Here is a 23,042-nt window from a genome sequence, read left to right as displayed (position 1 = left end):
TTTGGAATACCTTCCATTACTCCCACAATTTGCAGCTGGAAGAAAATGCATCAAGCAGGGTGCTATATTTCAAAGAGAGGGCAAAAAAAGTCACTGAGAGCGCAAACTTAAATCTTAAAAATAGTCTGATTATCCACAAAATAGAAGAGAAATTAAAGTAATGTCAGAATGCATGATATCATCTCAAGCCCTCGTGCAATTTCATCTTTTTTATACAGACATAGTTTTGCTCGATGAATCTTTTTTATGTTTTGCACTTTCTTATGATATATCCTTCCTTTGTATTTTGCTTCCAATGAGCGAGTCTGGTATTTTTTTATTTAAGAAGTCTTTAGGACTTGTTCTCCAGGCATTCTGGAGGTCTTTTTTTCTTTGGACACTGTCTGCTTTTCAGTCTTTGCTTCTGACCATTTGCAGAGTAACATTGCTTTTTTGTTCATTAAGCCACTTCAGAATGACCTTTGAATTATTCGCGCATAAAAAAAGGCTCTTAACTCAAAGGATGAACCAGTGTTGTTTTTACACATAACGGGCAACTTAGCAAAGAACCAATTGTAAACTCTTTTGTTAGGCGCTTTCTTATTAGCAGCCTGTTAGTTGAATCGACAAAAATGATAACACATAAAATAAATAGTATTTTTGCGTATCTACAGCAGATGAACAGTATCTGAAAGTCATTAAGAAATAGGTAAAAGATCCTGCAAAGACCTGACACAGGACCTGAGAGATACGTCTGACCTGACAGTTGATCCAGCTACTGTTCACCAAAGCTCATCAGAAACGTTCTCAGTGGAAGGATGGCTGTCAAGAAGCCATTCTTAAAGGGAAACAGGGAGAAACAGCTGAAGTATGCCAAATTACACAAGAAGTGGACTGAAAATCGGTGACATCAGATCTTATAGACTGATCTGTCCAAATTTTTAATTTTTAGTTCAAACTGACACTGTGGATGTCAGAAGAAATCTACAGCCCTCTGCAAAACATGGTGGAGGCTCTATCATGGTTTGGGCTGCAATTCAGCCACTCACGGCCAGAGCTCGTGTCAAAACTGATGGAATTATGAACAAAGAAAAGTACTTTCAAATATAATTCCAACATGAGGTAACAATTTAGAAAGCATCTGATTGGCAGCAGCTTCATTTTTAAGCAATGACAATGATCTCAAACACTGCCAATGCACTAAAAACATACTGCATAGAAAAAAGCAGTGTGAAATCATCTTTACACTGAACACAACAAAAGGCAGCCAACAGCCAACAAGAGATATGAATGTGCTTCAAGAAGCCTGGAGAACTATTCCTCAAAGAAATGACAAGAAAGCTTGCCTAAGAGAGTTCAGGCTGTGTGAAGAATAAAGGAGGTCGTACTATTACATACATACTATTATATTGACTTTTAAGCAGTTTTTTCCTGCACGTATTTCCCATTTTCCTAGAAAAATATAAAGAAATGAGGTGTGAATTAAGCAATATGTGCGACTGTCTGCTCCATAATCTACAGTATTTATGCATTCAGATATAAGCTACTCGAGCATTTAGGTCTTCTGACTCTCAGGCGACATCCATGCAAGTGATAAGCAATGTCGTGTGGCCCACTGAGGACCTGACAGGGAGATAAAGGCCTTGTTTTTGCAGCCCATCTAACTGTCCCCCATGGTGCCCTGATAAGGATATGTTGGCGGACAAAGTCGTTTTTCAAGCCTTTCCCCTTTGTCCCTGTCATACTGTAAAATGCTTCATATTATAATGTGACGTCTGTCAGCACAAGGCATTTTGGGAGATGATGAGGTGAGGTGAACTTCAGTATGGTTGTTTAATTTAACAGACAGTTTGCAGATGATTCAAACTGAATTATTCAGGCATCTTGTTATTCTTGAGATGACTACCACCAAAGCAGCACCATTTATATCCTGACAATTCACCGATTATAAATTCATTCCCTGAGATAATAAGGTTTGGTATGCATGATAACCTAGACAATGCTACTGCATTATAAAACACATAAAAAGGCTTGTGTTCTTGCTTTACCTGTTTGGATGTATAAAGCAGCTGCACAAGAACATCCATCAAAGGAGGAAAAAGCCCTAAATTATACACAGGCTCAGACAAGAGCATCTGCCTGACCTTCTGGAGTCTTTTATGACTTTGCACAGCATTAAGGGTCAGAGCTGAGATAGAGGCAAATTGCACAAAGAGCCTCCTTCTCAACTAATGTCAAATGCACAAATACACCATGCACACTGGCTCCACGCACACGCACACACTCACGCTGCCACATTTACACTCACACCTCCCTAACCGAACCATCTCAGCTACCGTTAGCAGTTCTCAGGATCCTCTGTAAATAATTAGATGATAATGAAAAAGACGAGCACCCTTTTCACTCTGCCAGTGGATTAGCACGGGTGCTATGCTAATACCTTTCCTTCTACTCAGAAACTGCAGGCAAGCAAAAGGCAAAGAGAGAGAACAAAAACCCAGAAAAGAAGGTTCAATGAGAATCAATAAATGACTAACAAAGAGCAATTAGTTATTACAAAAGAGAAAAAGCAGTGTCTCACTTTGAATAAAAATGACAGGGTCCATGAATAACAATCCACTTATTGTATAATTAATTGTATATTATGTATGGCTTTCAGAGGCACTGCAGGAACCTGTCTAAGTAATGGAGACCAGACAAACCTCACATAGAGACAGAATTAGACAGCAGTGTTGCAGCTGCTGAATTCATCTCCACGCACACACACACACACACACACACACACGCACACGCACACACACACACACACACACACACACACAGATCATCCGTCCCCAATCCCTTCATACATTTTTAATAGAATCTATTACTTCTGGATTAACCGATAAGAGCTGGCCTGGTTAAATTCTATAATAGTTTACATAATTGGTATCAGAATAGCATACAAAAGAGAGCCATACTTCTCTTTTCACATTTAGTGTGGAGAAAGCAAAAAATAAATAAATAAAGGAGAAAGGAAACAAAGGTTCATGTACGGGATAGCCAAACAACCCGAAGTCACTCTGCTTTAGTAGCAAGAACACTTTGGGCCTGCGGCTGATAACAATGAGCCTCATTAGCACCAAGATTAGTTCCTGTAAAAGGCTTTACAACAGTGTAACAACGCATTTCCTACAACTTATTTATGCAAGCACAAACTTTATGTAATTTATCATGTGTAATATTGCGGCAGATGAGCATTCAGTTGGATGTAACTTATGCAGCATTATTAGCCAGGTCAATAAGTCACTGGGAAAATATGATTAATATTAAAATGTGAGCTATAAACATGTTTACAGCCTTTACCCATTCACGTATCTGCAGTTATTTTTCCAGTCCTGGAGGTTGCTGTGTGCCCTCTACTTTCTTATGTAAATCACTTTTTCCTTCTAAACACAGACATTTTTTTTTTGCAAATCCCACAATCATACAATTCAAATGACCAAATTTTAACCCTCCCTTTATCTAATAGCGACAACATTTTTTGAGCACAAGTTGACATTTCTAACTTCCAGAGATGTGTCTGACTGATACAAGATTTTTAAGATAGATACCAAATACTGTTCTCTTTCATAGCATTCGTTTCGTGTCTCACTATGGGAACGCCTCCTGCGTGACCTCATCAGAAGCTCAAATACCATTACGCCAGCCCTTACAGGCTGGCTAGGTGACGCCCATGTCAGGAGGGGCCAGTGCCTCCCTATATAATAGGCTGACATAGCGTCAGATGTCATTCAAAAACCTCTTCTCGCAGAAGCCTGTAGACAATTTGTCAGGCGTGGTGTGGAGGCGAGGAAGAAGGAACCCAAACGCAGGACTCACAGGTGGGTGAAGACTGGTGTTTATTGTGATGGCGTGAGCAAACAGAACAGAGGTAGGAAATGGCTGGCTGGCTGGACGACTGACTGAATGAATGGATAAAGGAAGGACGAACGGACTGCGTGGCTGGCTGGCTGGCTGGCTGGCGGAAACGACGACATAACATCAACATCAATGACACGACAAAGAACGAGTAGAAACAGAAGACTTAAATACACAGACTGATGAGGATGATAATGAGAGACCGGGGAGTACACAGCTGAACATAATCTGGCTAATGGCACGAGACGAGCTGACACAGGAACAAACAGGAAGTGAAACAGGCAGTGGCAAAATAAACTGAACATGAACAAAACCGAAAGTACTGGGTCGATGACCCAGGAACCCTGACACAATTGTGTTATTGGGTGCTAAAGCTAAACTGTCCACAGATTCGAGTGAACAACTCGGTCGCCGGGCGCTTTGTTCCCAGCTTTTCAGTTGTCCACTAGCATACAAGCAGTAGCAATACTGTTCTGTAGCTAGTGCGGATGCCAAGTAGCAATACTTTCACCCAGGGAAGTAGCAATACTTTGCTAATAAAGGTACCCCTAGCTTCACCATCAGGTAGCAATACCCTTTGACGCTAGCGGTTTTTACACATTAGGTAGCAATACCTGTAGAAAAGTAGCAACACTTTTCACCCCACGTTAGCGAGGAATAGCAATATTCGCCGCACTCAGTGTCAGTCTCGCTAACGTGCGCAACCCTCTAGCTAACCATGGCTGAGATGCCCGATGATTTGGCCGCAACGCCAGGGCCGAGCTGGGCAGAGGCAGACCCTCAGCCCATCGCGACCGCTTTCCCGTCGCTGGAGGCACACGGAGATCGTGTGTTTTTCCCCGATGCTGGAGTCACCTGGGGAGGAGATGCTAACGAGGACGGAGATGAGTCTGCTGACTCGGAGCTCCTGCTGTCTGACGACGGCGAGGAGGAAGATTTCACCTGCTTGGCTAGCATCAGCTGGGCTGCAAAGCCCTCGACTACCGGCGAGGTTGAAAAACCGACACCGCCGTCTCCCCTGGATCTTGACATGCAGGACATGTGCAAGTGCGCAGCCGCTAGGCTCAACATCCCGTTGCCCGTCATACAAACAGAGGCTGTAAAGTCTCGTTTTGACGGTAAGAAATTGCCGAAGGCGAAAAAGACGGGGAAGCATGTGTTGCCTGTTTTCCCTGAGCTACTCGATGAGATAGCGGTGACGTGGAAAGCAAAACCTTACAGCGAGAAACACCCCATCGTGGGGAGCTCTCTGCTGGATTGTGAGGGGATGGAGTCTATCGGCCTCCGCCAGATGCCACAAGTGGAGCCGTTGGTGGCGAGCCATCTTCACCCGAAGACGTCTCTGTCCTCATCGGCTCCATCTCTCCCCTCCAAAACAGACCGCTTCCAGTCTAGCCTTACAGATAAGTGCTACAAGGCAGCGGCTCTGTCAGTAAGAGCCCACAACGCCTCTTCTATGCTAATGGCTTACCAAGCTGAGCTAGAAGAGAGCATGACAGCTAACCCAGATACCACAGTGTGGGAAGAAATCTGCGTTATAACTGACCACGTCCTCCGCCTCCACAAGGTAGCCATACAGGCTACTGGAAGAGCCATGGGCCTCATGGTTCTTCAGGAGCGAGCACGCTGGCTCGGGCTCACCAACCTGACGACCAAGGAAAAAGAGGAACTCCTCGACACCCCTGTCGTCCCTCACGGTCTCTTCGGTGCGGCTGTTACATCCATGCAGAAGAGATGTGAGGAGAAAAAGAGAGATGATGAGGCTCTGAAACTCTGCCTGCCGAGGATGGCCCAGCACGCCACCCCAGCAGCACCGCGCCAGTCAGCGTCTCGCCCGGTCCCTGCTTTCAGGATTCCCAAAGTGCCTAAGACGCAGGCAGCCCCCCCAGGCTGCCAGGGCCCCTAAGAATCCATGGACTCGGAAGCAGTCTCCCCAGGCCAGACCTCAAGCAGCCCCTCCTCCTCCCCCCGCTGCCGCGATCGTGAGGAGGAAGAAGCGGCCGGCCTGACAGCCTCTCCTCTAGGCGGGAGCGAACCCAGTTTCCCCCCTTCATGGGCCGCCCTGCCGCCTCCCAGCTCCGTTCCAGAGCGAGTTCAACACACAGAGTGCTTAACTCGGGCCGGCGTTCCTGTCACCGGACCCGCCAGAGGGAAAGAGAGCCAAAGTTTGCAGTGTTGTTTCACAGGCACTTCTCTCATGCATTCTGTATTAAAAAAGCCCCGACACGCGCATCCAGGCAGTTTGCCGAGGGCGCTGTCGAGTGTTGCAAAACGCATGAAAAACTCAAACATGCTGAAAAACAGAGCACCGTCTGCCATAACGCAGCCCGTGGAGACTCGCGTTTCCACGGCTGTGATGATGCAGATGAGCCCGTCACCTCGCTCGCCTGTGACAGAGGTGACGGGACACCGAAATGGCGTATGTTTCGCGCTGCGACCACAAGGGGGCGCCAAAACGCCATATTCGGTGGAGTGGCCAGTGAGCGCTCTGTCTCTCCACATGAAGAGCTGGGCCACCTGCACTCAGTCAGCATGGGTGCTGAGGACATTGGAAAAGGGCTACAGGCTGCAATTCAGTGTGGCTCCACCACATTTCAAAGAAATCGTTTACTCTCGTGCTCTGGGCGAGTGTGATGGACCGAGCAGTGAAGGAAAATTAGACACAGGTTGACGTCCAAAAAAATGATTTTTTATTTAACCCAAAGGAACATAATTAGTTAAATCATGACAAAAGAATCAAAATCTTGGGCCCATAAAAGAGGTCAAAATAACAAAACTCTACTCAAAGTACTAGTAACTCAAACAAACTGACCTAACTTAACAAGACAAAGGGGAAACTTAAATAGTGGCTGATCAGCCCACAAAAACAGGAAAAGGGGTAAAATACACAAAACCTAACTAAACCAAACATAATAAACTCCAATTCCCCCCCATGGTCCCGAATTATGGCATGAACCAATTTGTCTTGTTCCTTTAAAACTCGCTCCGCCCCTTTTCCACCTCTTGGCTCCTCAATCAAGGGACTGGAGCAGCTGCAACTAAGGTAACTTGGAAAACAAAAGATTAATCATACATAACAGTGTAAACTAAAATGTGCGCACTTATTTTAGAATACAGTGTCATGTGGATATGTGAATTAACTTTAAACAAAAACCAGTTATTTATTACCCTGTAAACTAATACCTATATTTAAAGAAAGACAAATGTGAATGTTATGTTACTTATAAGCCTCTACAGACATGGTGGGCATTACCACTGTGGGGCTGTAGTTGCAGCCATCACACACTCCCCCTCTTCAGATCTCTCCCTGGGACAGCGAGAGAGACAGTCTGCAGTGCAGTTATCTTTGCCGGGGATGTGGTTGATGGTAAACCGGAATGGCTGGATTGCAAGGTACCATCGCGTGATCCTTCCATTTGTGTCCTTCATTCTCTCTATCCATTGAAGAGCCTTATGGTCTGTTTCCAATATGAACTCCCGTCCGAGAAGATAATACCTAAAGGAGTCCAGAGCCCATTTGATGGCAAGTCCCTCCTTCTCGATGGTTGAGTATCGCACTTCCCTCGGAAACAGCTTGCGGCTAATGAAGGCCACTGGATGACGCTCTCCAGGCGGTCCCTGTAACAGAACAGCTCCCAATCCTCTCTCTGAGGCATCAGTCTGAAGAATGAAATTTCTCTCAAAATCAGGGCTGTGCAAGACTGGGCTCTTACTCAGAGATTGTCGTAGGTCCTGAAAAGCCATCTTAGCCTCCTCTGTCCAGGTGATCTTATTGGGACTCCGGGCACCAGTCAGATCCGTCAGAAGAGCGGCCCTGGCGGAGAAATGAGGGATAAACCGATGATAGAATCCCGCCATACCCAAAAACGATCTCAGCTGTTTTCTGGTCTCTGGCAAGGGACAGGATTCTATGGCGGTGACCTTATTAACTTGAGGTTTTATTATTCCATTTCCAATCACAAACCCAAGGTACTCAGTTTCAGCCTCGGCAATGGCACACTTAGCTGGATTAACAGTCAACCCTGCAGACTGAAGACGCCCCAATACCTTCTCCAGGTGTTGCAGGTGTTCTTCCCAGGTTGAACTGAAAATCACTATGTCATCAAGGTAGGCTGCAGCAAAATCAGACATGTCAGACAGTACCTGGTCCATCAGTCTCTGGAATGTTGCCGGGGCACCATGCAGTCCAAAGGGCATGACTTTAAACTGGAACAAGCCCCACGACGTCCGGAAAGCAGTCAGCTCTTTTGAGCGCTCAGTCAGTGGTACCTGCCAATAACCCTTGCAGAGGTCTATTGTTGTCAGGTATCTGGCCTTCCCAAGGCGCTCAACCATGTCATCAATGCGGGGAGTTGGATATGAATCAAATTGTGATATTGCATTCAGGTACCTGAAGTCTATGCAGAAACGGATACTGCCATCCTTCTTTGGCACCAGGACCACTGGATGGCACCACTCACTCTTCGAGGCTTCAATGATTCCTAGTGACAACATCAGGTTGATCTCCTCTTTCAACGGGATCAGTAGACGCTCAGGTATCCTGTAACTCATTCTCCTCACAGAAGCTCCATCTTTCAACACAATGTCATGTTCCACAATGTCCGTTCTACCAGGATTTTCACTGAACACATCTAATTTACACAGGTTTCTCACCTGAGCCTGTCTTTCCTCAGGAAGATGGTTGAGATCCAGGTCCTGAGGAGTGGGTTTTGGCAGATACTGATCATCCACTTCCTCCTCCTCCGAAACCTCCCGAATCAGAAAGACATCTGCTTTTGGTCTCTCCACCCATTCCTTAAGCAGGTTAATGTGCAGTACTCTGCTGGAGCGGGGCTGATCTGGAATAGCGACCTTATAGGTTGTTTGTCCAAGTTTCTTTTGGATCTCATATGGCCCTTGCCACTTTGCTAACAGCTTACTGTCATCACTTGGAAGAAGCACCAGCACCTTCTGACCAGGGCTGAAGGATCTTTGCCGAGCTGACTGGTCGTACCAGGCCTTCTGGTGCTGCTGCGCTTCTGCTTTGTGGGCTTGGGCCAGCTCTGTCATCTTCTCCAACCGTTCCCGCATCTGGACAACATAAGAGACAACATTGACAGCCTGTGATCTTTCTTGGTCACCCTCCCAAGTCTCCCTTAGAAGAGACAAGGGGCCTCGTACCTCATGGCCATACAATAGTTCGAAAGGTGAAAAACCTGTAGAGGCCTGGGGTACTTCTCTATATGCAAAGAGGAGGTAGGGCAGCCACTGATCCCAGTCTGTACCAGTTTCATTGACAAATTTGCGTAACATTTGTTTCAGAGTCTGATTGAAACGCTCTGTTAGGCCATCTGTCTGAGGGTGGTATGGCGTTGTCCTCAGGCTCTTAATCCCAAGGAGCTGGTACACCTGCTTCAATAAAGCGGACATAAAGTTAGTGCCACGGTCAGTGAGAATCTCACGAGGAAAACCAACTCTTGAGAAGAACTGTATGAGACAGAGGGCGACTGCTTTGGCTTTTATTGATCTCAAAGGAAAGACCTCTGGGTACTTTGTAGCGTAATCTGTCACAACAAGCATGTAACGGTTGCCTGCCTTACTTCTTTCTAGAGGACCAACGATGTCCATTCCTAGCCGTTCAAATGGAGTGCTGATAATTGGTAGAGACTGGAGAGGAGCTCTGGAGGGGATTTTAAGAGAAGACTTCTGGCACTGAGGGCAGCTTTTACAGAACAGTGTCACATCCGAGCGCACTCCAGGCCAATGAAAATATTTTCTAATGCGGGCCATGGTTTTGTGCTTTCCCAAGTGGCCAGCCCATGGAATGGAGTGTCCCAAGGAGAGCACCACCTTCTGGACTACTCTAGGCACCACCAACTGCAATGCTGAACCCTGCTGACGATACAAAATGCCATCTTTCAGCAGAAACTCCACCTTGCTGTTCAAATCTTGCTTCGTTCCTTGGTTCCTCTCTGCAGCTTTCTGGAGCAGAGATGTTAGAGATGGATCGTCATGTTGCATTTCAATAATATTAACAGGGATTTCAAAACCCAAAGGTAACTCAGGCTCTGTGCTAGGAGCTACTCGAACAGCAGTATGTAGAAACTTCTCTTGCCTTCTCTGTCCACGTGACTTACGAGACTTCCCGGGTGCAGTCTCTATGTCCGCATCATAGAAGGGCAAGGCACAGAGAGGGTGTAAGGGCTCCTCTTTCTTCTTAGCTTGAGCTCTTGTTACTGCAACATTGCATGTATGGCTAGGATTCAGCAAGTCAAACAACACAGGCAGATCTCGACCCAGCACTACTGGAAATGGCAGATTCTCTGCAACACCAATATTTAGAATATACGTTTGTCCCTGTACCTTGATGTACAGATCTGCTGTCGGATATGACCTCTCATCTCCATGAATGCAGCGAACAGGGATTGTCTCCACATTATTAACTTTATTTGCAGGAACAAAGTCTCGGTGCACAAGAGTCTGAGTACTTCCTGAGTCAACCAGGGCCTTTAATGGTTTCCCATCAACCTCAACTAAGGTCATTTTGAAACCATTCTCAAACTCCACCTTAGGCTCCACACTTTGTCGGGGCACAAAACACATCTGAGTTATTTTTGTAGAATTCTTCGGGCACATAGGTTTTGTATGGCCCTCCATCCCACACAAATAACAAATCACAGTCTTAGGTGGGGGTCTTGACGGCATATTGACAGGCTGGCTCTTTGGATGTTTACTCACCCCTGCTTTCTGGTAGTGAGGGACAGATTTTGGAATATCTCTCATTTTCCATGCTGTGTGGCTCCATGGCTGTCCTTTTCTCCGTGCCGCCACAAACACATCAGCCAGCTCTGCAGCCGCCACTGCAGAGTTTGGATTGCGTTCTTTAATCCATATCTGTAACTCAGGAGACAGCATTCTCAAGTATTGCTCTAAAATTAATATTTCACCAACCTCATGCACCGTTTTTCCTTTTGGCTTTATCCATTTCTCATATAACTCTTTCAATCTTGCATATAGTTCTTTTGGATTCTCATCAGATTTTACCTCCAGCGAACGGAATCTCAGTCTATATGTCTCAGGATTAATGTCATATTTTTGAAGAATAGCTGCTTTAACTTTGTCATAGTCTAGAGAGTCATCCATATCCATATGAACATACGCACCTCTTGCTTTGCCAGTGAGTAAAGGAATCAGATGAAAAACCCAGTCCATTTTTTGCCACCGGCAAACCACAGCCATGCGTTCAAATGTTGTTAAAAAATGTTCAATATCATCCTCCTCTGTCAATTTTTCCAGCCTGGGTTCATAAAAGCGAGACTGACCTGATTGAGGATGTATTTGCTCATTACTGGAGCCAGCACCAGGAGGATCCTCCTCTTCAAAGGACTCTACCTCTGGTTGTTCAGGTTCCTCCATTTGAAGCTCAGAGACCTCCATCTGAGGCTCAGGGACCGGGGAGGTACGAGCTTGCACTTCTACCTGCAACAGCTGAAACTGATGTTGTAGTGCTCTAAAGCGCTGTTCCTGGCGGGTAAACTCCTCCCTTCTTCTTGCTTCCTGGGCCTCCTGCTGACCCATATGAGAACGAAGGATGGAAATCAGTTCTGACATTGTCGGCTCCTTACCTTGGCTCTCAGTACTATCCACCCCTCCAGAGGCTCCATTTTCCTCTTCTCCTTCTACTTGCTCTACCACTCCAACTGGCTGGTTTTGACAATCTCCTTTTGCTCCTCTGCCACTCCTTCCCATTCTGTGCATGGCTTAATAAGTGAAGAGGGGAAAAAAAGAGAAAAAAAAATCCTGTGCCTTCAACTGCTGATCCCACTTCTGACACCACTTGTGATGGACCGAGCAGTGAAGGAAAATTAGACACAGGTTGACGTCCAAAAAAATGATTTTTTATTTAACCCAAAGGAACATAATTAGTTAAATCATGACAAAAGAATCAAAATCTTGGGCCCATAAAAGAGGTCAAAATAACAAAACTCTACTCAAAGTACTAGTAACTCAAACAAACTGACCTAACTTAACAAGACAAAGGGGAAACTTAAATAGTGGCTGATCAGCCCACAAAAACAGGAAAAGGGGTAAAATACACAAAACCTAACTAAACCAAACATAATAAACTCCAATTCCCCCCCATGGTCCCGAATTATGGCATGAACCAATTTGTCTTGTTCCTTTAAAACTCGCTCCGCCCCTTTTCCACCTCTTGGCTCCTCAATCAAGGGACTGGAGCAGCTGCAACTAAGGTAACTTGGAAAACAAAAGATTAATCATACATAACAGTGTAAACTAAAATGTGCGCACTTATTTTAGAATACAGTGTCATGTGGATATGTGAATTAACTTTAAACAAAAACCAGTTATTTATTACCCTGTAAACTAATACCTATATTTAAAGAAAGACAAATGTGAATGTTATGTTACTTATAAGCCTCTACAGACATGGTGGGCATTACCACTGTGGGGCTGTAGTTGCAGCCATCACAGCGAGTCAGCCAGTTTTCTCCTGGAGGAAATTTCCACCTTGAGAGACAAAGGAGCTATAAGAGTTGTCCCTCCCAAGGAAATGCACAGCAGATTTTATTCAAGGTATTTCCTTGTGCCAAAGAAAGGGGGGAGGGGGATGAGAGCCATTCTGGATCTCCGTGCCCTGAACCGGCATTTGAGGACATACAAGTTCAGGATGTTGACACACGCCTCGCTGCTACGGTTTGTACGAGCGGGCGACTGGTTCACATCAATCGACCTGAGGGATGCTTATTTCCACATCCCCATATATCCCCCACACCGAAAGTATCTGAGATTTGCTTTCCAGGGGATAGCATACGAGTTTGTAGTCCTGCCTTTTGGTCTCTCACTGAGCCCAAGGGTGTTTGTGAAATGTACCGAGGCAGCAGTGGCCCCGCTCAGGAAAAAGGGCATTCGGGTGGCCACATACATCGACGATTGGCTGGTGGCAGCCCCAACCCACCAGGGAGCGACTTGTCACACAAATGCTCTCATACACCATCTGGAGAGTTTGGGTTTCCAGATAAACGTGGAAAAGAGCACATTGACGCCAACTCAATGCATTACTTTCATGTAATGCATTGAGTTGGCGTCAATGTGTTATGCATTGAGTTGGCGTCACCCTTCGGGTGAGGGCTTTTCTGTCCCCAGAGAGAACAGCGGCCATACAGTCATCCCTAGCACTGTTTCGCAGAGGGAACACAGTGACCCTCAAACAGTGCCAGAGGCTGCTCGGTCTGATGGCTTCTTCTCTAGTGGCGATAACACTGGGACGCCTTCCATGAGAGGCTTTCAGCGCTGGGTGGGCTCACGGGGACTGGACCCTCACCGAGACGGCCACCGTCGCGTGAGAGTCTCTGCAGACTGTTCACTCGCTCTCCGCGAGTGGAAGAGGCCAGGTTTCTTGTCTCAGGGCGTTGCCATGGGGGCAGTTTCAGCCAGGAAGGTGATTTCCACAGATGCCTCTCTTTCGGGCTGGGGGGCCACCCACGAGGGCAGAACAGTGAATGGGGAATGGGGCCCTCACATGCGCTCCACCCACATAAACTGTCTGGAACTGCTGGCGGTTCACCTGTCGCTAAAACACTTTCTCCCTTGGCTGAGAGGTCATCATGTTTTAGTGAGGTCGGACAATTCCACTGTTGTGGCTTACATCAACAGACAGGGGGGTCTGGGGTCCCCCAAGTTACACACACTGGCACACAGACTGATAGTCTGGAGCAGTGTCCACCTGCTGTTACTGAGAGCAACTCACGTGCCGGGGATCTTGAACTTTGGAGCAGATCTTCTCTCCAGGGGCAACCCGCTGTATGGGGACTGGAAGCTTCACCCAGAGGTGGTGAAGCAGATCTGGCTGCGATTTGGTCAGGCGACCGTGGACGTTTATGCATCCAGGGAGAATGCTCAGTGTCCCCTGTTTTACTCGCTGCACGATCAGAGAGCTCCACTTGGGGTGGATGCTCTAGCTCACGAGTGGCCGAGAACCCTCCTCTATGCTTTTCCCCCAGTGGCCCTCATTTCTCCAACTCTGGCCAGAGTGAGGGAGAGAAGTCACTATATGATTCTGATAACCCCGCACTGGCCAGGGAAGCACTGGCTGGCGGAGATTTTTCAGCAGCTGTGCGGCCCACCTTGGCCGTTACCACTACGCAGAGACCTCCTGTCTCAGGCACAGGGGGAAATATTCCACCCCCACCCAGAGAGGCTAGCTCTATGGGCTTGGCCCGTGAGTGGTTTAACCTGAACACGGTGGGGCTCCCTCATAGTGTTATCGACACTATTCAGTGTTCTAGAGCATCGTCTACTAGGATGCTATATGAGCACAAGTGGCATGTGTTTGAAAGCTGGTGCTTAGAATCACAGGCCATCCCTTTTCAGTGCTCTGTGGCTGTGATTCTGTTGTTTCTTCAGGCCCTGATTGATAAGGGTAAAGTCTTCTCCACCATCAAGGTGTATTTGGCAGCAATTTCAGCCTGCCATATTGGTTTTGAGGGAAAGACTGTTGGCCAGCATCCCTTAATATGCCGTTTCATGAAGGGTGCACGGCGTAAATTGCCTATGTCTAGGCCGTTGGCTCCATCGTGGGACCTTCCCACAGTATTGGCTGCGCTCTCCTGTTGCCCATTTGAACCCCTGGAACAGGTTGAGTTAAAATTTCTGTCCTTGAAGACGGCTCTATTAATTGCTTTAGCTTCTGCTAAACGTGTGGGAGAGATCCACGCTCTCTCAGTGCATCGGTCATGCATTCAGTTCTCCTCGAATAATACGAGGGTCAGTATGCGGCTCAACCCTGCCTTTGTCCCGAAGGTTGTTGGCACATGTTCCCCTATAGAACTGCCGGCCTTTTGCCCACCGCCTTTCTCCTCAGAGGAGCAACAGCGGCTGCATACCTTGTGTCCAGTCCGTGCTCTGCGCATTTACATGGACTGAACCCAGAGTGTCAGACAAAGTGACCAGCTGTTCGTGTCCTGGGCTAAGCCACATATGGGAAAGCCTGTGTCTAAACAGCGCCTCTCCCATTGGATAGTAGGAGCAATTGCCCTGGCCTATACTAGCAGGGGCCTTCAGCCCCCTGCTGGCTTACATGCCCATTCCACTAGAGGTCTGGCAACCTCATGGGCTCTCTTTAGGGGTGTTTCTATTCAGGAGGTGTGTGCAGCTGCATGCTGGACCTCACCTCATACATTTGCTAGGTTTTACAGGTTAGATGTGACAGCGCCTAACCTAGCACATTCAGTCCTCAGTGCAGGTTCTTCCCAGGTGGGGGCCTCTCCCCTGTGAAGTGCTGTTGGGGACAGTTGTCTTCTTAACAGGCATGTCTGGCAATCCGGGAGTCAGTATTTCTCCCATAGTGAGACACGAAACAAATGCTATGAAAGAGAACTTAAGGTTATGTATATAACCCCGGTTCTCTGAGTAGCATGAGTGAGTGTCTCACCAGACCGCCCTCCTTGCTATGGAAGCGAGGAAGAGGTGGGCTTGTTTTGAATGACATCTGACGCTATGTCAGCCTATTATATAGGGAGGCACTGGCCCCTCCTGACATGGGCGTCACCTAGCCAGCCTGTAAGGGCTGGCGTAATGGTATTTGAGCTTCTGATGAGGTCACGCAGGAGGCGTTCCCATAGTGAGACACTCACTCATGCTACTCAGAGAACCGGGGTTATATACATAACCTTAAGATATATCTCTTCTTTACTTTTAAAATATTTTATATAACAGGCATGACAATGCCAATAGATTGACCAGCTAATATTAAATAGCTAACACTGGCACACGGCAAAATTGCAGAATCCTGAATTGAAATCTATGGAAAAGTTCTGCAACAGCAAAGATGGTGGCAGAAGTATAATTTACAGGGTAAAAAAAACAAACAGTTAATTCAACTTTTTAAAACTACATTTCAGGGAAAAGCAATCAAACTTTTCAAGCTTTGTTTTTTAGATTTCACTGGGTGATTTTTATGTGTAGTTTGTATATATGTCCTGGGACCAGTGAAACTGCTGGTCGACAAATGACCAGACCTAGTCCACGGTAGGCTCAAGGTTCTTGAAGGACTTTGATATAGAAACTGACGATCTGTGAGGGTCACAGTTTTTCTCAAACAATTAATCATTTACTTTTCTGTTAATATAGGTCATTTCTACAAGTCTGTATTTAATCTACACGACACAACCTATACACATGTAGAATTTTGCTTTTATGCTCAGCTTTCATTTGTGCAAGCATGAAATGCTAGTATTAGGGAAAAAATGGAAAAAGAACAAAAAGAAGTCTAAATACTACATTAACTATTTGGAAAACAGTAATTCTGACATTTTATACATAAAGATGCAAAGCACAAATTCAGCCACGAATCTAAACCTTTTTAAACAGCCTTGTTTTTTGAGCAGGAAGCCTTGGGCTGACCCAAAATGGTCTGTGTGCACACACAGTGCCAAGGTAAAAGAAACACACTGCACACTGGGTAAAGACTGGCCAATGCCAAAGCAGCATTAGAGGCTAAACAGAGCTTTATCTTATCTTTATCCCAGTATGCACACTTGAGACACACTGTCAAAGAGCTATGGGTATGCAGCCTGGCCTTTAGAAAACCCTGACTTCAAAGATAACAGATCGTGAATGAGAGTGAGCTGTAGGTTTTGTGGAGACATAAGCTCTTTTGTCAGTAGATGAAGACTATTATTTTAACATGACATCTGTTTGCCAAACCGTGGACAGGCAGAATTGTTTTTAGTCTTCCAATTCCATGACAAAAAAGATAAAAATGAGTTTATGTTAGACAAACAATCTTCTCCCAAGTCCTGTCTCCTGGCTTCTTAGTTTACTGCTAAATTGTAAAGGGTCACTGATTCCTTCAAGCCATTAAAATTTCGGAGCAAACAAACAACTCATTAAAAACTGTGGAGAAAATGCTGCCTGTATGGTTCTTATGCAGGAGATGAACCTAATGAGAAGCTTTCTGCCATGCATCACAGAAACATTAAAATGCTCTATGAGAAAAGAGTCTTTGATCTTTGGTTCAGCTTATAAAGACATCATCTCACCGCCTTTCTTTAGCCTTTCTTTTCAGACTAAATGATGACGCATCAGTTCAAATTTGGCTTTACATTAATCAAAAATAATTACCAAGTAGCAGTATGTAGACAAAACAATAACGACCTTAGGAGGGCCGGTTCCCTCCTCCCTAACCTCAGGAGGCCCAGTCCTTAACCTTCAACCCACAGCCCACGTCTCACTAAGCCTTCATCCTGTTAGAATTAAAAGACCAATTAGACAAATTTCAAAAGATGACAGGCTGCTCATAATTACACCTGACATCTCCTAGCAGATAAAGAGCTGATTACAAAGGGTGCACAGGAGAAATTGCTAAGCAACAAAACCACTGACATTATCCCAGTGAAATGGACAAGTTGAGTGCACAGAAGACAGATGACAAACCAAATGAAAAAAAATTAAATAGCACCGAGTAAAGTGCCGGGCCAGCATGTGCCACCAAAACAGCCTCGGTGCACCTTGGCATTGATTCTTCCTATTCTTCCAAGTCTGATGGTTGTGCATAGTGCTTACAGTCCATAACGTCCCACAGGTATTTCAGTGTTTTGAAATCAGGTGACTGGTAAGGCTGTAAAATAGTTTCTGGATCAGAAGCCAGTCTGGAAATTGGTTAAATCTGAACTCTTTCTAATAACCAGCAGGGGGCGACTCTTCTGATAGTAGACAGCAATTAATGCACGGCCTACAAAAAAAATCGCCCCAATTTTCACTTCATTTATGGCTTAAGTAAGCACTTTCCTTATGCGTTTATCACTCGAGCCATTACTTTAAGTCTTACTGGATACAACACAGTGTTCAATTTGTAAACCATGGGCTTATTTTGAGTAGAAAAGACAATAAAGACAGGGCATTGTAGGGTGTGGCTACTTTTTACTGGAAACACAAAAAAGAGGACAAAAATCCCATCCACATCACAACGGGGCCACTGGATCCCCTTAGAGGAGAAGGGATCAGGTTTTGTTTGTCACCCATCCATATATTTTCCAAGTCATCTGCTTCATGTTATCATTCCACATCCTAACCATGGACTGATACACCACAGAAAATTCGCTGTACCCTGAAAAGTCAGTCAATGGATGACATAGCAGAAAAAAGGACATGACCTTAATTAGTCCTTGCACTTGCCTGAGTAATAATCTTTCAAGAAAAGGTCATTCTCCTAGCGAGCAGCTCCTTCCATTCAGTAATTCGGTAGGCCTGGAGATTGAGCCAGCCTGAGGAAATTTCACAATAAATCAGAGCTCAGCTTCGCTCCTGAGAAAGCAAAGGGAAGCAGGCAGCCAAATGACAAATCCCTTTTCCCTCACAGAGCTGGAATTACTGCTGGGGTGTGAGATGTGAGATCAGAGGGAAACCCCCATGGGGGTTACCTGCACACTGACTGCTCGTGATACAATGCAAATTAAAAGCCTCTCGAGCAAGTTCGGACTCGGTCAACACATACTTCAAACACGCAAACACAATGTGAACATGTAATTACAGCTAGTTAGCTGAAAGTAAGATTTTCAAACTGAAGCTTTCAGAGTGAAAAGAAAAGCGATGGAAACGAGCAGGCGGCAATATTTTCAATACACTCTGACATTATAATAAATCAAAGGCCAGAAAGTCATGATTTAAATATGTTTATAGGAAAGCCATAAGGAAGAAAAACGACCCAGAAAAGCCTATTAAACTAAACCCAGGGGAGTTGGCATATATTTCTCTTTTGCTCTGGAAACAGCCAGAAGAAAAAGAAGATGATAATAAAACACCAAATTGCTGGCTTTTCTTCTCTGCCTCTGGTGCTAAGCTGTGACATCCCATCTCTCTGGGTAATAAAGGATCTGGCCCAAGCAGGAAAAGCATGCAGGGTAGAATTTCACACCTGGCCAATAATCTTTAGGAACTCCGCTGCGGCTAACCTTCAACCTCGGCTGCCACCGGTGCAGTGAGGTGCGATGATCCCACCTCCGGCTTCTAGACAATAGAAATGGAAACCTTCTGAGGCAACCATGAATGACCGATAATATACTTCAAAGCACTTCCCATATCCACTGAGATGCTGACATATAAAGCGCCTTTCAAAGCCTTCCTTCCATTCATGGATGTGCAGACTGATATTTACTTACGCCATAAGGCCTCTATAGGAAAAAAGACTAAAAATTTAAAAATGTTTTGTGTCTTGAAATAAAATAAAAATCACGTGTCTCCTATATTTTCTACAATTACTCGTTAAATACATGTTGGAGCTAGTAAATACTATATATTATTGTTTAAGACGAAAACAAATGAGCGACCTCCACTCTGATGAATGCACACTGGCCAATAGATATGATACACAGCTATAATGATATACAGTAAGGGCGAGACGCTCCTATCCTATTAGTGCGCACTGGGCATCTTTCACCAATTCAGCGCTGTCAACCTAAAATCAATGCTGGCATTACACGCTGAAGCTCCCGTACGAACCTTATTTCCTTTCTCACTCCGTTATTGTTAAATACTACACACACACACACACACACAGCCATAATTAGAGGCAGTCTGACTGGCACAAATGCATGGCAAACTAAATTATTGAAAAAAACTAAAAAACAAACATTTCACAGGAGTCCCCACAGAGGAGATTAAACATTATTATAGAGGAAAAGGGGGAAACGTGATCGATGTCTTACAGAGTTTTGTCTTATCATAAGGCTTGTTTATCTTTGGTTCGCCACGGCTGATTGGTTGTTCTCCTGCTCGGAAGGCGTATTTCCTCTGCAAAAGCAATCTCGCCACAGAATTCGCGATGAGCGCCTGAAACCCCGGGAGGAATATCCATTGATAAAGCTGGCTCCGTTAACTGCACTTCCTCGACATATTCGCCGCTGGTGTGGGAGATAATTTCACCGATTAGGTTTTCCTTGCCATCGCTTGCGTATCATGTCAGCAAGCCTAACCGAGCCGTGTGAACCACGGAGAGTGATGTCGGAATGAAAATGAGTCCTCTGCACTGTTGAAACCGGCTCCGGGCCAATCAATCAAAGCTTCATTTGAATATTCCCACGGCTCGGCCAATCGTGCGCGAGAGAGGGCGGCCGCTGTCGTGATCCCAAACCAGTCAAAGGAAGCACGTTCCCGTTTAGCGGAAAGATTTAAAGGGGAAGAGCGTCCCAGAACAAATGTAAGTTTTCGGTCTTTACACAAGCACATCTGATCGATCAAGAGAGCTACACACCAGGATTCCAGATGGGTTTTTTCTGCAGCTTATCCAGTTAGCAGTGCTTAATCAACCCTTTATTAGATTAGGTGTTCAGGAGGAGAACTGCAAGTAGGTGTCCTCTGTCCAAAAGCTATATATTATACACCTAGACTGTTACTAACGGGCCATCTATATGGTGGTGGTTTAGAAACTGACAACCTACAGCTATCACTCGGGTTTACAGAGAATAGTCTGAAAAAGAGAAACTATCCTGTGGTATTCCTGTGGCAGTTCTCTGGATGAAAATGCCTTTTGACGTTACAAGTCAAAGAAAAGACTGATTCAAGCTGGTAGGAAGGCAATAATAACTCAGACATCCACTTGTTACAACCACGGCATATGCAAAAGACCAGCGCTGAAATCACAATGCATCAAACCCTGAAGGAGATAGGCACCGTCTGGAAGCAGAAGACCACACGGGGTGCCACTCCTGTCAGCCAAGAACAGGAAATTGAGTCTACTATTTGGAAAATGGACAGTAGAAGACTGGTAAAATGTTGTATGGTCTCAATTTCTGCCGTAACATTTAGATGGAAGGGGCAGAATTTGATGTGGACAACATGAAAGCATGAATCCATCCTGCTTTGAATTAATAGTTCAAGCAGCTGTTGGTGGTGTAATAGTGTGGGGGATACTTTCCTGACACACTTTATGTTCCTTGGTATCATCTGGGCATCATTTAAAAGTCACAGGTGAAACAAGGTGAAACACACACACACACTCTCACTCACTCACTCACTCACTCACTCACACACACACACACACACACACACACACACACACACACACACACACACACACACACACACACACACACACAGAAACTCACACTATTTTCTTCAGCTAGACTATCACAAACCCTTGCTAAAGTAACATGAAGACAACTGTAATGTATCTAATGAACAAATGAGAGAAGCCCTTTCACCACAGATTGTCACAAACTGACTGGAAGAGTCATTGTATAACAAAACACCCCCACCCTCTTCTAGGGTCCAGAGGGGGTAGGTGGGTGGGGGGTTACTCCTGATTAGTGTACTTATCTTCTGCTTCCAGCCATCAGAAGATGAGTACACAACCTAGTACTAGTGAGGTTGTGTACCGAGTAAAGTGTGTATGTGTCCAAAAGATTATAAAGTGAGTGTATAATGAGCTTATTATTACAAAGTCATTGTTCTGTCATTATTGTTGTTAGTTTGTAAAGCTATTGTAGGCTATTTGAATAAGACGAAACTACTTTATGGTGTAGGGGAATTTCTAATGAATGCATCTGAATGCATCTTTTATACATCTGAAACTGTTCAGTAACCTTAAGGTAAACAGAAAATACCCTTTACTTAACACTGTCAGGTAATGACTGGGAGGCAACAGATACACATACTGACACTCACAAACTGTAACCTTTAAAAAAGTCAGGACTCATCAGTTCAGAGATAAAAGCCTGTTTTCAACATAAGCTCATGAGAAATCTACAACACATCAAAGAAGGCAAATTTAAAATGCACAGGAATACATTTCCAATGCAAATAATCAGATTAATGTACCTGAAGCATTAGCAAACTAATTTTACTACTATTGCTACTACTACTACAACAAAAGTTGAGACAACTACAGCTGAGTTGTCTCAGGAGCTTGGAAAGAAAAGCGTCTGGACTCTCACAGCTGAGTTATTTTGCATTTTCACTGGGACTGTCTGGACTGATGGCTCATATTTTTTAAACTGTTAGTGAGGAGGAATTTACTTGTTTTTGTTTTTTAATACCGGTTGTATTTGTCAGTGTAAGAAGATTTTAGTTTGATATGACTGCTGGATCGGAAACGTTGAAAGGTAACGCTCGAGTGGTGCATTCTTCTCCTAAAATGCTGCCAATAGCTACATTTAAAAAGCTGGGATTAACACAGTTTACTGCGCTGAATGAAGCCATCGTTATTGCAGTAATTCAACACCAGCAGAACTGTAAGTTTATTTGAAACCAGTTAATCTAGATCTTGAAATGCAAATATAGATGTTGTAGGAAGTGGAATAACAGTGTGTGCCAGACTGTGTTTCTGCTTTATGTTATACATTTTGCTCCCTGAGGTAGACACATTTAAAATTAGAGCATTTATCAATATAATAGCCTTGTGTCTTGTTACCCTTAAGGACATGAGGTATATGACATATTCAGATAGAAATGACAATCAATGCTTGACTACTCACCCAGCCTAAATCTAATCATAGTGCCCAGTGGCTGCCACAATGAACATGCTGTAAGTCTAATGACATGACTGCATGAGGTGATTGCATTATAGAGGGGAGGTAAATGTACCTGTGCATTTTTATGTGTCTATGCAAGTGTGCTTGTTTGAAGTATCTAGAGATTGTGTCAAACAATATAAGCCTTTTACAGTGATATAACATAGTAGGAAATGTACATGTGTAAGGGATTAAAGTAGGAGTTTAATATTATTTAGCTGTCTCGCTTTCAGGCCCTTGGAGTTGCACATCATGGCTCAGTGTCACTTTTTCACTGCTCACTGCAACATACAGGAAGGAAGGATTTTAAATGTCTTTATTACCACGTCTTTTTTGTAATGTGGCGAGGAAAATGTCAGGAGTGTTTCACCGTAAGTGTCTCTGATGAGTGAACAAGGCATTTTAAAGAAACAGTTATATGCTTGGCTACCCCCCATGATGCAACAAGTACCTCTTCTCCTGTGAATTGTATACCACATCTGCATGTCATTAAAAATGTTCCTCTTTCTTCCATAGTCTGTGCTTTGTCCTTGTCTCGTTATGTTCTCTTCTGTTAAGTTACCTGGAGCTTGCTCAAATAAGGTTGTCTAATTGTTGGGGGTCATCTCTCTAATACTGAAAGGTCTTTTGCTTGTAATATAAATCACCTTAAGACCC

General features: G+C 44.8%; 3 protein-coding genes across 7 annotated transcripts in view; 1 reads left to right on the top strand and 2 right to left on the bottom strand.

Moving 5' to 3' along the window:
* LOC146514292 (protein FAM222A-like) overlaps nucleotides 1–20,368 on the bottom strand; it is a 35,583-nt gene extending 15,215 nt beyond the window's left edge. The window contains exon 1 of one of the 2 annotated variants that reach the window (XM_085165120.1): nucleotides 19,584–20,368. The gene's annotated coding sequence lies outside the window, so the exon portion shown is untranslated. The remainder of the gene's footprint in view (nucleotides 1–19,583) is intronic. The other variant, XM_085165119.1, reaches the window with a different exon arrangement.
* Nucleotides 326–12,358, bottom strand: LOC146514294 (uncharacterized). 4 transcript variants are annotated; one of them, XM_085165118.1, is made up of 2 exons: nucleotides 12,321–12,358; nucleotides 326–11,618 (listed from the first exon to the last, which is right to left on the bottom strand). In XM_085165118.1, the coding sequence occupies exon 2, from the start codon at nucleotides 11,614–11,616 to the stop codon at nucleotides 7,129–7,131; it is 4,488 nt and encodes a 1,495-aa protein (XP_085021244.1). In that variant the 5' UTR covers nucleotides 11,617–11,618; nucleotides 12,321–12,358; the 3' UTR covers nucleotides 326–7,128. The 4 variants fall into 4 exon arrangements, with proteins under 4 accessions (XP_085021244.1, XP_085021242.1, XP_085021241.1 ...); XM_085165116.1 differs by having other exon boundaries at nucleotides 326–2,730; nucleotides 2,763–12,357; XM_085165115.1 differs by having other exon boundaries at nucleotides 326–2,730; nucleotides 2,769–12,357.
* LOC146514293 (uncharacterized) lies at nucleotides 12,953–14,116 on the top strand. The gene has a single exon (XM_085165123.1). The coding sequence runs from the start codon at nucleotides 12,968–12,970 to the stop codon at nucleotides 14,114–14,116; it is 1,149 nt and encodes a 382-aa protein (XP_085021249.1). The 5' UTR covers nucleotides 12,953–12,967.
* Nucleotides 20,369–23,042: the final 2,674 nt, after the last annotated feature.

Source organism: Neolamprologus multifasciatus, chromosome 7 (assembly GCF_963576455.1).
Source record: "Neolamprologus multifasciatus chromosome 7, fNeoMul1.2, whole genome shotgun sequence".
Classification (NCBI taxonomy): Eukaryota; Metazoa; Chordata; class Actinopteri; order Cichliformes; family Cichlidae; genus Neolamprologus; species Neolamprologus multifasciatus.
This window is presented reverse-complemented; position numbering and strand designations above follow the sequence as displayed.

Excerpts from the sequence above, each read along its gene's own strand:
- LOC146514294 (XM_085165118.1), bottom strand. The coding sequence starts at position 11,616 with ATGCACAGAATGGGAAGGAGTGGCAGAGGAGCAAAAGGAGATTGTCAA.
- LOC146514293 (XM_085165123.1), top strand. The coding sequence starts at position 12,968 with ATGTGTTATGCATTGAGTTGGCGTCACCCTTCGGGTGAGGGCTTTTCT.